The following is a 15,934-nucleotide window of genomic DNA, read 5'->3' as shown; positions in this document are numbered from 1 at the left end:
TCCGTCACTGCGGAGGAGGCTCTGGCAATCTAGAGCGACTCTTTCTGGATCACGGCGTAATGGAGCGTTATTAGTTTCGGATTCACGACGTCGATGAGTCTCTGGCGGTTCTTCTCCCGGTCCGGATCGGATCACCAGCAATCGTCGATCAGGTTTTTGGTGCCGCAGCTGGAGAGAAAACCTAGGTTTCGCTAGGAAATTGACTCGGTGATGCTCCTGCCAAAAAAAAAAAAATCGGTGTGTGAATGATTAAATGTGATAAAATTAATTTTATTGCGTTGTGGGTTGGGATTAGAGATCTCCTGGGGCGACCATGAGTTCGGGGTCTTGGACCAGCGTGGGAGAGAAAGTCAATGTCGAAGAGAGGAATGGGTTTCAGCATGAGAGAAAAGGGAAAGCAGAAAAAGAAAGAAAAAAAAATTTAGAGATTGGGCAAAAGAGCATTTGCACGTTTGGCTTATTAGTAAAATTGTCCAAATTATAATTTTGGTGAAAAGTGGGAATTGAGTTGTAAAAATGGTAATATTTTAGTCATTTTCTCAAGAATATTTTGGGTTTTAACAAATTTGGCTTTCGGTGGAATCTGGGCAATTTGTCGTTTCAGGTGGTGAATGAAGATGGGTTCTATGGGTAATATGATTATTTTAGTTTTGAAAATATAGGTTTAGTGTAAATTTGCAAAAATCTGAAATGTTAGACACATTGACACCTCAATTGCAGAACCAAAGTTAAGTTCATAATTATTTAAATATTTCGTTCCCACGTCGCTTATTCTAAACAAATTACCATGAGCTATTATTTTCCTGTAAAACCTTCAATCAAATACAGAAAAACATATAGGAATAAAAAATAAATAAAAAGTACTGCAGATTTACTGATATATGAAGTTCTGAACTCACAAATACGTGTGCACATCTTAAAAGAAAAAAAATAAAATAATTGACTAGGAAGTAGGAACACTCTTCTTCGTTACATTTTAAGGGAAAGTCGTTACATTTTTTAAGGGAAAGTCGTTATATTTGTATTTATAACATGATCCTCCACGTTTTGAGATACATACATCGAACCCGCACGAGGTGGGTATGAGTAACGCTCAAAATAATAAATATGAAGAGGCCCACAAAAAATAAATAAATAAATAAACTCCCTAAAGTTGGCCTTATTTTCATGGCTGCCAAGTAAAAGAAGGAAAGCTTCTCTTTCTGTCCTTTCTTTAGCGGTCAGAACACTCGGGCTCTATAAAAACAACACGTGTCTGGGATTGAGTGGTTCACACACACACACGAGCTTTTTTTTCTTCTTTCAAAGAGATCATTTTAATCAGAAAACAACATTCACACGTTTGCCTTTTTGACATTTGCTGTAAAAAAAATTAGTCCTTTTCATGTTGGAATAAATTGCAACACAAGCTTTGTTACAACCACCTTTTTCTTTTTGCAAAAAATCCAAACATTAATACCAAGCAGTAAAAATAAAAATAAAAAAGTAAAAATCTTAATATTTACAACAATAACAACCTTACTGGCTGATTTACAGTACAGAGCAAAGAAAGAAACCAATCCAATATCATTGGAATCAAAAAGCTGTTGTTACTCTGTGTTGCTCTGCCTTAAAAATTATTCACTAGACATAGTCTAAGACCATTATTTACATACAGCATTTATAACGATTATTAAAAAAAAAAAAAAAGAGCTCTGTCATGACTCGTGTACTAAACTTCCTAAAAGGTCAACCACTTTCTAAGCTCTGTAAAAAAAAAAAAAAAAAAAAAAAAAACAGAAACTGTCCATAATCAGTGTCTATGATTACCTTACTATAACGACTAGCTGACACTCGGCTGCACAATCGGGAAAAAGGACCAATCTCGCGAGCCCGGAGCCTCGTTCCCCGCGACCTTCTCGTTCGCCCACCAATCCGATCCGATCCCGGGCCTGTGGGGACCGCCCGTCTCGGCTTCGACGCTGTCGAAGTTGAACTCTTTGGAGGAGCCGAGCGTGATCGATTGGTGATTCCGGCGGTGGTTCCTCGGGACGTCCTCTTCGAACTCCGGACCTTTCTCCAGAAGAGAGGTCGAGACAGCCTCGGACAAGGCCACGGGTTTCAGGTCGAACGAGACTCTGCGGTCCGCGTCCGAGTCCTCCGCGGGCTTACTCGCCGCGGGGGGCGGCGGCGGCTCGGGGGTCAGAGACCCGGACCCGAGCCGAGACCCCCAGTCGAAATTCGAGAGCTTGTCGAGGTTCAGGATCGTCGGGGCGTTCCCGACCCGAAACTCGAGGAAGTGGGACCCGGAGAAAGGCGAGGACGCGCCGGAGCTCGGGGATATGAGCTGCCCGAGCGGGCTCCCGGGTTGGAGATGGTACGACTGAAACTCGTTGTTGTTGATGCTGTTGCTAATGTTGTTGTTGGGGTCGTAGTGGAAGATCGGGAACCTCGGGCAGGGCTGGTCGAGGAGGCGGGCGAACGGGACCTCCGGCGAGGAAGGGGTGGTGAATTGGACGGACTCCGGCGGAGGGGTGTACGGAGCGGTGGAGGGCTCGGTGGTGAAGGTCGAGAAGACCGGCGGGGACACGAGCTGGGTCTCGTGGGCGTAGGGCCCGATGGCGAAGATCGAGGAAGGCCCGCCCGGAGAGTACATGTTGGCGGCGATGGAGAGCGCTCCGGCCGCCGCCGGAGAATGGGTCGCCGAGGGCGGCTCGGAGTGGAGGAGCGACGCCGGAGACGACGGAGGAGCCACGAACGGGAGCGAGATCGCCGGCGGCTGCGAAATCTGGTTCTCGGGTCTCGAGGAAGAGGCTCCGGAGATGGATGTTTCGGGGACGACGTGTCCGATTCGCTTCCTGTTTCTCGGAGCTCCGAAGCACCAGTATGTTCCTAAACAACCACTCCATCTTCTCTTCTGTTATTGTGTCACAACAAAATGAGTGTGTGTCAGAAGAGATTATATACAAGCTTGGTAAGACCCTTAAATAATCTTTCATTTCGGGAAAAATAGGAAAATACAAAGATGATTCCGTTAGATCCGAATGAAAACCATCGACTAATTTCATGACCGAATCATGTTGGATAATTGATTAAGAAGGCATAAATCAATAAGCGGAAGCATATAAGTCCAACGTTGGATTAAGGATCCAACAGATTCAAGCTTTTTAACATCCAAAGTTTTTCACTCTCTTCTTATTCATACAAATTTATTCCTTAACTAACTATTGATTTCTTATTCATACTTTTGTGAATTTGAACAAGTTGAGAGACAAACTTTTAGGATTTGGATGAAGGATCACAGTAAAAAAGTGACACAGAAATTAGTGAGTCAAAAAGCGGTATATAATTATATTTATAATCAAGGTTTGGATTTTTTCTCCAGGACTTATGGAGTGCTTTGGCAATACAATTCATGTGTTTATCTGATGCTCGGAGATCATTACAAATGACAGAAGAGACAGAGCTAGCCACAATGGCACTCAAACAGTGTATTATGTGAAAGGTTCAAGAAAAAGAAAGAAAAAAAAAAACCACATGGAACACCAAAACCCAGACTATATAGATGATAGTCAAACCAACCGACACAACAAGGATGTCGGTTACAATTATAGAAAAATATGAAATATATCGAAGTAGTTAATACAGAACAAGACAAATTCTCATTCACCCCAGCTATAATGAGCTTCAACTTCACTGATTTTCAGCGTTGGATTAAATCATCAACAATTGAAGCATTCTCATCTACAGTCGCGAGAGGAATTTCATAGAAAACTAAAGCAGACCTAAGTTAACAACGAACTTTACTCTAAAATTCATGATAGTCTCTTCTTTTGATACAATCAATTACCAATCTTTAGCTTTTCTAAAGGCACAGAAACCAATAAGTAAATAAGAATGAGAATTCCGAATCTAGTAGTTTGGCCAGCAAGCTAACTATATAAAGGCATAAAGCATGTTTTAGTACCAAAATATGCCTAAAGCCAAGACTCGCGATTTACACAAACGAACAAATTCACACTCACCAAATCAAACAAAAACATCAAATAATCCACAAATCTAAAACTAAAAATTATTTCATTCGCGCAAAAGCTGATCTAAAATCCAAAACAAAAAAAGGAAGGAAAAAAAAATTTCAAATCAAATCCAATCTCGAAGTCTTCAGATAACTAAAAATCAAATATCGGAGACGAGAACTGAAATCGAATGAAGAAAGCGGCGATTTACCCGAACCGAAGCTTGATGAACACGATTGTCGGCCATGGCGATCGCAGTCGCGGCGGCGTTGATAGTCTCAAAAGCGCTGTTCATAGCTCTCGATTCTCCGCTCATATCTTTATCGCCGCCGAGAAGATTTCTTAGCTCATTCGATTTTGCTTTTTCGAGAGAAACAATACACGGTGTCTGAGAATGAAAGAATGGGAATTTTCTCGGGAAAACGAAAGAAATAAATTAATAATAAAAAAAAGGAACGTGATACACTGAAGACGATAATCAGAAAGACTTTGTTCAGAAGATTAATAGAAATGTGAAGTTGAAAAATCTCGATCTGTAAGTAAACATATTTGTTTTTTTTTTATATTATTACAAATAAAATATTTATTTGATGTCCGTGTATGAGTTTTGGTGCGAAACGCTTTTGAGGTCAAAGCAAACACGGCAATGACTTGGTTTTCTTTAGGGTTTTTCTTTGCAAATGTGGCCCTCTCGCTTTTTTTATTTTAGCACTTTTACCTTTGAGCTATTGATTATGGCTTATTCTAATTTTATATACATTTGGATGATTTTTTTATTTTTATTTTTTTGTTCCTAAGATTTGATTTGCTAGTGAATCATTATTTGTGAGACGTTGGAACTTTTGATTGAAGATTTTAAATGTTAAATCTATAATAATTTTAAGGACCATTATTATTAGGATTTAGACATTTGTTAAGTATTTTTTTTGTGAGTACGAATTTTTTTTTCTTTTTATGATAGTAATTTTGATTATAGTATAATTACAACTTATTAAGTTATTAAATTTTTTTAAAAATTATCACGTGTTATTACTAAGCAAATTATTCCCTTAATTGTATTTTTCTATTGAATAAATTAGATACTCTTGATTTGTTACGTTAACTAGAGTAGAGGAGGGTAGTTTGGTAAAAGCAACAATGAAAGTAAAAGAGAGTAAGAGACTATGAGTGCTATAATAATAATTATAGTATTATATATGGGTATATAGTTAATGGATAGTTGGGAAAATTAAATAAAATAAGGATCTATAAAATAATTGAATGCTTACGGCTAATTGGTCAAAGTTGCGCACGTGCGGGCATCATTTTTTTGTTGATGGCTTTCGTGTCCAATAACTCCAATTCCTTTTAGTCCTCCAATATTGGGCCCACATTTCCAAAATTCTCCCTACTCTTTTTTTGTTTTGGAAATTTTTTTTCCAACATTTACCGGGCTCTTTATGATTTAATATTTTTTTTTTGCCGATGTTCATTTTTATTATATATCAAAGTTGACCTTTTCTTAGTGGACCACCACCTACTTTTCTTTCCGGTTGAGAAAGGTGGTCTCATCTCATCTCATTCATCAATTGTAGCAAGAAGCACATCATATATTTAGCCTTTTCTTAAATTAAAAAAAAAACATATATTTAGCCTTTTAAAAAAAAACACATATCTATCCTCTTTTCTTGTTATATTTGTTAGAGGTGTGTACGGTTCACTTCGGTCTGAAATCGATCAAAAAATCAAATCGAATTAGTGTAAACGGTTTTAAAAAAATTAAATCGAATCAGACCAAATCAGGAAGAAAAAAAATTGGATCGGACCAAACCGGTTAAAACGGTCCGGTCTTATTTAAACCGTTTTAGATTGTTTGGACTGTTTTAGACCGGACCATTTTAGACAGTTAGACTCTTTTAGATCGGACCGTTTTATTTTAAGCTTTTTATTTATATTTTTCTTGAATAGTAACCGGTCCGGTCCACGTCTAGATCATTTTGAACCATTTTTTAGATAGGAGCGTTTTAGACATTTTTTTAAAATGCTAATCGGTCCGGTTCGATCTAAACCGCGGTTTAAAAATTTTAGTCCGGACCGGGCCGTTTAAAAGTACAAACTAGACTGAACCGGACCGGATAAATTTTAAACCGTTTAAAATCGGATCATTAATCTAAAAACCAATAATTCAGTCAGATTTATGGTTTAACCGAATTTTTTCATCGCCCTAATATTTGTTACTTCTTTCAAAAATACATATAGGAAATCTATGTGTATATACATTGAATTTTGATTTTGATGACTATTTACCCATTTTATATTTCTTAGCATGATTTTTTTTTTTTTATGATCTAACGAATAAGATTAAAAATAAATTAGAATGGATGGACCGGACGCTTTTAGACAAATGAGCATGATGATCTAATATGAAATCAATTTAATGGTAATTGATTGATTTGATTTTTATAAAATATTAAAAATAGTAGTAGTGAAATTTATTTCTATTTCTTAAAGTCTCTTAGTAGTTAATTGTTTCTCACGTTTTAATGCTTGTCCCTTACTCCCTTCATACATTTAATCATGTCATTGACTTTTGCATTTCATTTCTATAAGTAGTTATAGTTTCAGTCCTCTTTTTATTTAATCAAATGCTATTTTCAGTCTTATTTTACTACCGAACGTATATACCCTGTGGCCTGTGGTTGTGGTCCTAGTAAAGTAGTCGTACACAAAACTAGGAGTCGTAAATAAAAAGGGATAAAATAAAAAGCTTAAAATATTACCCAAATGAGAAATATTTTGGCGTCAAATAAGTATGTTATTTTTGTGGATAACCATATATTTTGTCTACAATCAACACAGACTACCTTTATAAGTTTGGTTTGTGCATAAAACTAGACTACACAAACAAATAGCTTAATTGTATTGAGGCTATATTTTTATATTACTTGTTCGATTTGAGTAAAGGTACTTGTAATATGAATTTGTCATTGGAATTTCAATTTCTTCTTAGAATTACAAAATAATGTATGCGAATAAAAGAAACGTCCCAACCTTTATGTATAAAATAGTGTATGAATAAAGTTTGTTGAATTATATTTCAAGATTAAGTTTGAGTTGAACATGAAAATGAGAAACGAGGGTACAATCACATTTCCAAGTTAGCTATCCAAAAAAACATCGTTTTCAAGCAATTCAGTTAACTAACTTAAAAATCATATATCTTTATTATTAAAAAGTCATATTTACTAAAAATACGTCAAAATCTTTATTCATTTGTGAGAGACAGTAGTTAGTGAACAGACATGTTCAAGCATGCAATTGTCAAAATACTTCACACAATAATAATAAAAACAAAAATTAACTACAAATAAATGAATACATGGTGATATGATTAGGGACGGAACCAGAAATTAAATTTGAAGTTGTGTGACAATACAATAATGTGAAATATCATATGAATTAAATTTAAAAAAATATTCAAAAATGTCGTTGGATCTTTCAATATTTTCATGTTATGATAGAAACATTAAAGTATATTCTTATTTGAAGTTGAAAATATCAATCCGAATTTATTATAAAAAAAAATCAGTTGATATAAAATAAATGAACTCTCATAATTAATATCCAAAAATTGGGATTGAACTTTAATTAACGAACGATTTTTTTATTACAAAATCAAAACCAAAAATATTAGATAGGTTATAATCAGAAGTTAAATGTCATATCATTATAGTCGGCTATTTTGTTAAAAGTTTAACACGTTGGTCAGTTTCTAATTTGAACGTTTCAAGTTAGCCTATTGTCTCTAATTATTTTGAAGCCTAATAGTGATTACCTTATTAGTGGCAAAAAAATAATTGAAGGTGGATTCAAACAAAAGAACATGAAAAGTAAAAGTGAACAAGGTGAAAAATCGAATCATAATCATATGATCTAATGTGGTACTTAAAAACTGGATATGCTAAAAGCAATGATATCATCGTGTACTTATAGTTCTAGATAGCACACATCACATGAGAAAAGGTTCCTATGCCAAAGCAAAAGGGTTTTGGATTTTACATTTACTTTTACATTTTTGAAGCTATATATAAGGAGTCAACCTTTTTACCTAACTAATTTAACTATAAAGCCCTTGTCATCTAATTGTTATAACATAAAGTTATTTCTTGTATTTTATTAGGGCTTTCATCATTGATTTTACATAGAGATAAAGGAATATGTAAAAGTGCAATTTTATGATTTGTCGATTGCCAATGTAGATTGATAATCACTAGAGACAGTCTCTTTATGTATATTTTTATTTTTTATTTTCTGATCAGAGCATTAAACGATGTTTGAAACTTTGAAAGAAAACTGATGATCTTGAAAAAGTTTCTAACTTTCTTTTGGCACCTGGTTTGACTTGTGTGTTTCAAAGTGACCTTTTTTTTTATAGGTTATATGAACTTTATAAGAGATTCAATGAAAAATGCCATCAAGAATGACTTCAACGACATTCCATTTTTAAATAAAGATTGAAGAAAAAGTATAGCTCACGGTGACTTTATAATTAACGTGATTGAATTAAGATGAGAACCATGGCCTAGCATAGGCAAAAAGGCTATACGTTTAATTTTTTATAGTGTGCGACTTGGCCACGTAATACCCCAAATGACTGCCACGTCGATATTTTGGTGCACTAAATTGACTCCTATATTTATGCATGAAATTATAGGTCACCAACCACTTATTTGAGAAATATTTAGTACTCACCAAAACTATTACACGTATCATAAGAAGGTTTATTTTTTTTTCCTTTTTTGTTATTTCCTTGATAGGTACGAATAAATTCGAGCCTAAATGTCATTTATTGAAAGGAAGAAAAATACCTCCCATCAAACTTAGAACATGTCAACAAACAAAATGTAAAACAGTAAAAGAACAGAAAATAAAGCTCAAATGGTGTTTCATTATTTCTCTAAGCCAAAAAAAAAAAAAAAAAAAAGGAAAAGAAAAACGGTTGACTTAAGCAGCCAAGCTCTTGGAGGCAATCTCAAACACGTTGGCCGACAATCCGTTGGCAGACATTATCTTCTCCAACTGAGCCTGAAGAACATTCAATAATTAATTCAATAAAGTTTCTGTATTACCTACGGTACCTCGTTTTCACACTTAATTCTCAAAATATCCCATTAACTGTTTTTATTCTCTAAATACTTATTTTTGCGGTAGATTTACTTGTTCTATTTTTCTGTTTACAAAACAGTTTCAATTTTTTTCACTGATTATTATTATACCTTGGCATGGTTTTGACGGGTTTCGTCGTATCGCTTCCACCTTGAGAACGCCGAGACCATACGAGAAGCCACCTGAGAAAAAAAAAAAGAAAAAAGAAAAAGGAAACAACGATTCAGAAATAGAAAACAGTATTACGGAGAAGATCGAAGTTTACGTGGAAAAGCGAAACAGACCTGAGGGTTGAGTTTGTCTAGTTGCAAAACAATCTCTCCCAAGAACCTGTAGCCAGAGCCGTCCTTGGCGTGGAAATTCACGGGAGATCCGCAGAAGCCTCCGATGAGAGAGTACACTTTGTTCGGGTTGCGAAGGTCAAACGCTGGGTGTTCCAGGAGCTTCCGAATGTTCTCGACATTGCCAGAAATGTCAGACACGGCTTGGAGAGCAAACCATTTATTCACAACCTATTGGAAATATAGCAAGAAATTAGGATTCAGTTAGAAAGAAATAAAATTCTCATACGAACAAAGCAAGTCAAGAGTAGTTTCGATTTTTTTTGTTATACCAAATAGTCATCCTGCCACTTGTTGTAGAAATCAGCGAGGACCTCATCGCGAGTTTTGCCCGGGTTTTGTGCTATGGCTGCCAAAGCGGCGAATTGCTCGGTCATATTTGTGGCCGACTTGTATTCTTGAAGTGCAAGCTCGGTAGTTTCTGGCTCCTCGATGGATGCCAAATATACTAAAACACGAGAAGAAGAAGAAAAAAAATCATGAACAGTCGGATCATGAAAAGATTAGTTCCCCAAAAATGTCGCAAAGCTTAAATCTTTAAACTAAACCGACCCAGGGCAGTATTCTTCAGAGCACGCCTAGACATGTTCTGATGGTTAAAGGAATATGGTTCCGAGCTCCTATTGCTTGCCACCTGAGAAGAGCATACAAGAGAGCGTTTCAAATGTCGAAATAAAACTGAAAACTAGAATGAAGGACGAGAATTCGAGGGATGAGAAATTACCGTGTTGAGAAGCTCTGCTTTGAGTTCGTGGGCAAGTTTCTTCTTGATAAAAGAACGAACGGTATGAACGGCATCAGGATCCGCAACTGCCATCATGTCCATTATTTCTCCTTCACCGGGCAGAGTTATTGCCTTTGCAATGAATTCCTGACCCAAAAGAATACACACAAGTTCATTAGCACCTAAACCCTTCACCGTTTTTATAACACAAATAGTAAGGCCGTGTTTGAAATTACTTTATCCAAGCTAGAGTCACATAATATGCTTCTCAGCCCCTCCACAAACTTCGGGTTAAGCACCAAAGGCTTGTTCTGTTGGGCCTCAGCAACCAAGCTTAGCATCAGCTTACGTCCCAGAAGTTGCCCAGCCTCCCAACTACATAAGACAAGGAAGAACCAGAAAAGAAAAGAAAAAAAATTCACAATCAGTTGATCAGATTTTGGATAAAAGGAAGGTGATCCAGATTTTTAGTATATACAAACCGATTGAACTCGTCTGAATCATGAGCAAGAAGGAAAAACAGATCGCTGTCAGTGAGATCGGATTCGAGACGAATCGGAGCGCTGTAACCCCGTAATAAAGACGGAACCGGCTTCTCCGCTATGTCGGTGAACACAAATTCTTCTTCTTTCTGTACAGAATTTCACTAATATCTGTTAGTAATAACTTACGGGACATTCTCTTGAATGTAAAATTTCAAGGTAAACAATAGCACTTCTAACTTTATTAATTAAAAAAACAAGCACTTTCAACGAATTCATGAAGATTTTTTGTCTGCAATAAAAATATAGCAAGGATATCAGTATCGCATAGAAGTCCTGTCCTAACCTTGGTCACTCTAAGAACTGTACTGTATATGGACTCTTTATTGCTTGCAATGGACTCCAATTTCCCATCGTGATACACAGAGGATAAAGGCATATCCTTGCCAGTCGAATTCAGCAGACCCAATGCCACAGGAATGAACATGGGCTCTTTATTTGGCTGCCCTGGAGTTGGTGGTACCTCTTGACTGAAAATGCCAGTTAGCACATTTGTCAGCAATAAAACTAAAAGAACAAAGATGATACTCTTCGAGCATTTATACCTGAATTTCAAAGAGAAAGTACGGGCTTCTGGGTCGTAAGATGATTTAACTTTGACAATAGGGGTCCCAGCCTGGGAGTACCTGTACATTGAATACGCCAAAATAGTATTTAAGCAATCAGAACCTAGAGAGAATGTATTAACAAACAGACCAATCCTTACCAGTGTAAGAAATTAGCAAAGTCGGCATCATTAGCATCACGCATGGCAGCATAAAAGTCTTCGCATGTAACAGCTTGTCCGTCGTGTCTTTTGAAATATAGATCCATGCCCTATATGGGTAGGAAATAGATAAATACAGCTTTGCGTTTCAAAGTATAAACTTTGTTGAGAAAGCATTGATTTTTTAAGGTTATCTTACTTTTCGGAAGCCTTGACTCCCAAGCAAAGTTTTGTACATTCTGACAACTTCAGCTCCCTGATGAGATGAACCAATAAGAAACCATTTATGCATACAGTACAATTACAAACATACAGAGAGAGAGAGAGAGAGAGATGTTCAACCTTTTCGTACACCTGTTGGGAGGAAAATGAAGACAAGAAAAAAGAGTCAGCAATCGACTGATTGGTCTACATAATCAAATAAACCTCCAAAATTACGTAAGATGAAAGTTTCAAAAACCATACCGTCACTGCAAGAAGAAGTTTGTAGCGACAAGATTTCAGAAACATATCAAGGAAGCGTAGACAGGAAAAGCCAAAAATCCCAACGTTAGCCGCAGAAAATTCCATCAGGAAAGGAGGGGAAACCCATGTATTCAAATTGACTTACCCGTGTAAAAGTTATCCATCTGCAAAAGGATGAAAAACAGATTCAACATTTATTCCAAGGAAATAGATTTATAGTACCCAACCCAAAGAAAGACCAGAAAGGGATAATAAGTAATTGATTTTTTTTATCTGACTCCCAATAATGAAATCGTGTCTAACCTTGATATATGAATGTGGCCGTACAGGATGAGCCATCGGACCAGAATCCTGAGGAGAACCCGGAAATAGCACTTTAATATGACATCATTTATATAAAAAATAAAAAATAAATAAAAAAAAGTACGACAATTTATCTTCATAAGAGCACGAGAATACAAACAGAACCTGTGGAAATTGTGAACTTCTAAGCCTCATAACATCAGCAATCCGCTTCACAGGCCGGCTGCCCATGTCAGATGAAAATTCCTAGAATAATGAGCCAAAAACCATAGATATTAATGCCATGGTGAATTTAAATACTAACTTAAATATTGAAGTACAAGTTACTAGAAGTCTAGAACTATACCTGGTCACGGAAAACAGTCAGACCTTCCTTAAGACTGAGCTGGAACCAATCACGGCATGTTACTCTGCAATGAATACGCATTCAAAGCTAAGCTCTCGGTTGAAGGTAGGTTCAAAAGTAATTGAACGAATTTAGCGAATAAATTTTAAATAGAAATCTAACGATCGACCAATTTAAACCACGAATTTGCGCGTGAATGAAATATAAATTCACAAAAGAGTAACATGTTTTAAAGTGAACCAACCTGTTACCGGTCCAGTTGTGGAAATACTGCAAGATAAAATATTCATAAAGTTAGAAACTAATAACACCTGAAATAACATAACGAAAGACATGCCCTTGCGGTATTTGTGTCAAGGTGTGAGTAATGAACCTCGTGCCCTATAACTCCCAGAATTGCAGCGTAATCAGCATCTGAAGCCGTTTCAGGAGATGCTAACACAAGTTTGGAGTTGAAGATCTGTATAGATATGAATAAAATGGTTTCCAAGTTAATAGGATCAAACGGTATAAAGCTACTGTATGGAGTGCAAACCGAACAGATGACATACATTCAAACTCTTGTTCTCCATAGCTCCCCTGTGAATCAATTAAAAAGTGTTGGAACATTAAACAATTTGTCAATTGTAACCAGGAAGATACCTAAATATAATCATGTGATAGATGAAGCTTACATGTTAAAATCAGGAACGGCCACGATATTGAAAAGATCCAGATCATATTCAAGACCAAAAACCTGTATAGAGTGGAGGCAATAAATAGTTTGTTTAAAAAAGAAAAGCAAAGCACCATTGATCGTAGCAAGTTTCTATATTGAATGTAGGAACTGACATCTTCGTCCCACTTCATAGCCGCCTTGAGTGAATACATTGCATGTTCGGTCTTTGATACATCTGAAGCAGGAGTCCAGATTCTTAGGGACACTTTCCGACCAGAACGGGTAACAAACACATCGTCTCTGTTCTCTAACTGTCCAGCAACCAAAGCAAACAAGTAGCACGGTTTCTTGAAAGGGTCTTCCCAAAGTGCAAAATGTTTTCCACCCTGAAACAATAGCAAAGAACTCTAAGCACCGCGTTACCAAAACACTTGAAACTCTGTGTGATATATAGCTCACCTCCAAATCACCCTGATCCACAAGATTTCCATTCGACAACAACACGGGGTATAGTGATTTGTCACCTTCTATATAGCATGTGTATTTCGCCATTACATCGGGACGATCCTGTTCAGAATAAGGATGCATGGATTGAGTGAAAAATATATGTATTAATATATAAACTCAAAATTAAAGAATACACAAAATATGCAAATGTACCTGGTAGAAGGTAATTTTACGGAAGCCCTCAGCTTCACATTGGGTACAGAAGTTCCCCGATGACTTGTAAAGCCCCTAAAGCGAAAATCATACACGATAAATAAGAACAAACAGATAGTAGATCTTTATAAGGCTCCAAATTTGAAGAATTTTCTTACATCTAGAGATGTGTTTGTCTGAGGATAGATCTCCGTTACGATTTCCAACGTAAAGTCACAGGTGGGAGGTGATAGAAGTGTCAGATGGAGAGAATCCAAACAATAATCAGACTCCTACATGATGAAAACATCGGTTAATGTGAGTATGTACCATATTTATTCAGACAAGTGTACCCGAACTCTGAATACTTTTTTTTATTTAATGAAACACAAATGTATCGAGCGAATAACAAAGTCAATGCAATTAACGTGCGAAGATTAAGAAAGAAAAAAAAAACTCATTGATCATATTATGGTTAACGATTTAGTTCACAATATGCACATGCCTTGAGTTCTTGACCATTGATGTGAACCGAGAGTAACTTCACATCTTGACCATCCAACACCAATGGAGAAGAAGCACCTACACATGAGAAACAAATTCCAGGGTTAGTAAACTTCCATTGAAAAGTAAGAAATACTAAAGCCTCAACTTATTACCTTCAACTCTGGGGGAAACAGCTATTTTTGAGCTGACAATTGTCTTTTCCTCACCAAGGGAAAACCTCAAATCCACCTGGATCGATCAACATTTGATTACAAACAAGCGAGGAAAATCCGCGAACAAAATACATAATAACAAAATATATTTTTGTGATCTACTTTTACGCATTACCGAATTGAAGTAATAATCGGGCATCTTGTAGTCCTTCAAAAATATCTCCTTCGGTGCATCCATGTTGAGTTCGTCTAGTTTCTTTGGCGAACTTTCAGTGGAAACTGAACAAACTAGCCTCCTGTTGAAGAGCCGAGATCTCTGGAGAAGAAGTAATTATTGTAAGAATGTCGGAAAGCTATTAAAGTCATAGTGGGTCATAAAATGAGAAACATTGAATTCATAGCAAACTTACAGACGACTGTGAAGGGCAGGGAAAGAGACTATTTCTTCGGTAGATAGCCTGAGAAAAAACTCCAAATAAATAGCTTTCAGAAATCTTCTATTCAACACTTCTGAGTTCTAACAAGCTTTTATATTCTAAAGCAAAATCGAAAAAAAAAAAAATCCACAAACCTCTGAAGCGATGAAACGCTTGTAGTTGCTGATACTTCTCGCTGAATTCTCAACGAGACCAACACGACCAGTGGTCTGAAGCTAAGAAAATGACGAGAAGTCAAGAAGAAGAAGATGAACAAAAAAACGAGTCAAGTTTCAACAAGAGAAAAGCATAACCTATGAGATAACAACAATTTAACGATCGACGATTCAGACATGTAGATATATATATTCAATAATCGAGATGATTTAGAAATGGATAATCACATGAGCAGACGAAATCAATCCGAACAAACTCGTCCTGACAAAACCCGTGCTTTTGCCTGGAAGTACCAACCGAGCCATTAAAAGCTTAAATCCACGACTAATAAAAAAAAAATCTCGCGAAACAAACAATCCAAACCCAAAAAACCCTAGATCAGACAGTACTTGAAAACAGAGCTCAGTGTCAACACTAAAAGAATATATAGGACTTGTAAGTATTACATATATATGGATAATGCAAATTATGGTCACGAATATTCAACGAAAAAAATAAATAAATTGAAATTACAAATCAAAACCTTAAGAGAGTGATCTCTTTTTTTTTCCTCACCTTCGTTGATGATCGACTTACAGAGAGAGAAATCGAAGAAACAAGAAGCGAATAATTTTCTTGGGAAAAGTCTTAAATATAGCCAACTATGACAGTACCACCAGAAAGATGTTTATCCGGAGATTAACAATTTTAATTTTTTTTCAGTTAAATATTATTGATTTTTTTTTAATGATCCAATTTAATTCTATTGGATGATTGTGAGGCAGGAATCAGGATCATGAAGAGAAATGGGAAGGAAATATAAATTTTTTTTTTTTTTG

At 36.3% G+C, this 15,934-nt stretch overlaps 2 protein-coding genes across 2 annotated transcripts; both read right to left on the bottom strand.

The window, feature by feature from the left end:
• Positions 1 to 1,472: 1,472 nt before the first annotated feature.
• On the bottom strand, positions 1,473 to 4,617 carry LOC149405665 (uncharacterized). Its single transcript, XM_089607927.1, has 2 exons — positions 4,207 to 4,617; positions 1,473 to 2,896 (listed from the first exon to the last, which is right to left on the bottom strand). Exons 1-2 carry the CDS (start codon positions 4,309 to 4,311, stop codon positions 1,823 to 1,825), a joined length of 1,179 nt encoding a protein of 392 aa, XP_089464053.1. The 5' UTR covers positions 4,312 to 4,617; the 3' UTR covers positions 1,473 to 1,822.
• Positions 4,618 to 8,741: 4,124 nt separating this feature from the next.
• On the bottom strand, positions 8,742 to 15,502 carry LOC149405664 (Peptidase M1 family protein). Its single transcript, XM_089607926.1, has 32 exons — positions 15,344 to 15,502; positions 15,095 to 15,175; positions 14,934 to 14,981; positions 14,699 to 14,839; positions 14,524 to 14,599; positions 14,370 to 14,446; positions 14,044 to 14,157; positions 13,886 to 13,960; positions 13,685 to 13,792; positions 13,399 to 13,611; positions 13,242 to 13,303; positions 13,119 to 13,146; positions 12,941 to 13,027; positions 12,812 to 12,837; positions 12,568 to 12,631; positions 12,387 to 12,467; positions 12,222 to 12,269; positions 12,064 to 12,082; positions 11,919 to 11,923; positions 11,796 to 11,807; positions 11,653 to 11,709; positions 11,454 to 11,563; positions 11,293 to 11,373; positions 11,034 to 11,217; positions 10,688 to 10,836; positions 10,442 to 10,580; positions 10,206 to 10,352; positions 10,034 to 10,115; positions 9,754 to 9,929; positions 9,425 to 9,652; positions 9,251 to 9,322; positions 8,742 to 9,059 (listed from the first exon to the last, which is right to left on the bottom strand). Exons 1-32 carry the CDS (start codon positions 15,419 to 15,421, stop codon positions 8,979 to 8,981), a joined length of 2,949 nt encoding a protein of 982 aa, XP_089464052.1. The 5' UTR covers positions 15,422 to 15,502; the 3' UTR covers positions 8,742 to 8,978.
• Positions 15,503 to 15,934: the final 432 nt, after the last annotated feature.

The sequence above is a fragment of the Urtica dioica genome, chromosome 2 (genome assembly GCF_054948205.1).
Source record: "Urtica dioica subsp. dioica isolate 48M chromosome 2, U.dioica_male_clone48M_v1_H2, whole genome shotgun sequence".
Lineage (NCBI taxonomy): Eukaryota > Viridiplantae > Streptophyta > Magnoliopsida > Rosales > Urticaceae > Urtica > Urtica dioica.
This window is presented reverse-complemented; position numbering and strand designations above follow the sequence as displayed.

Bases quoted from the DNA above. Each gene is read 5' to 3' on its own strand.
- LOC149405664 (XM_089607926.1), bottom strand. From the start codon at position 15,421: ATGGCTCGGTTGGTACTTCCAGGCAAAAGCACGGGTTTTGTCAGGACG. The intron at 13,793-13,885 runs GTACATTTGCAT...TATTCTGAACAG, and splicing joins GTAAAATTACCTTCTACCAG to GATCGTCCCGATGTAATGGC. The intron at 11,374-11,453 runs GTAAGGATTGGT...TTCAATGTACAG, and splicing joins TTTGCTAATTTCTTACACTG to GTACTCCCAGGCTGGGACCC.
- LOC149405665 (XM_089607927.1), bottom strand. From the start codon at position 4,311: ATGAGCGGAGAATCGAGAGCTATGAACAGCGCTTTTGAGACTATCAAC. The intron at 2,897-4,206 runs GTAAATCGCCGC...ACACAATAACAG, and splicing joins TTCATCAAGCTTCGGTTCGG to AAGAGAAGATGGAGTGGTTG.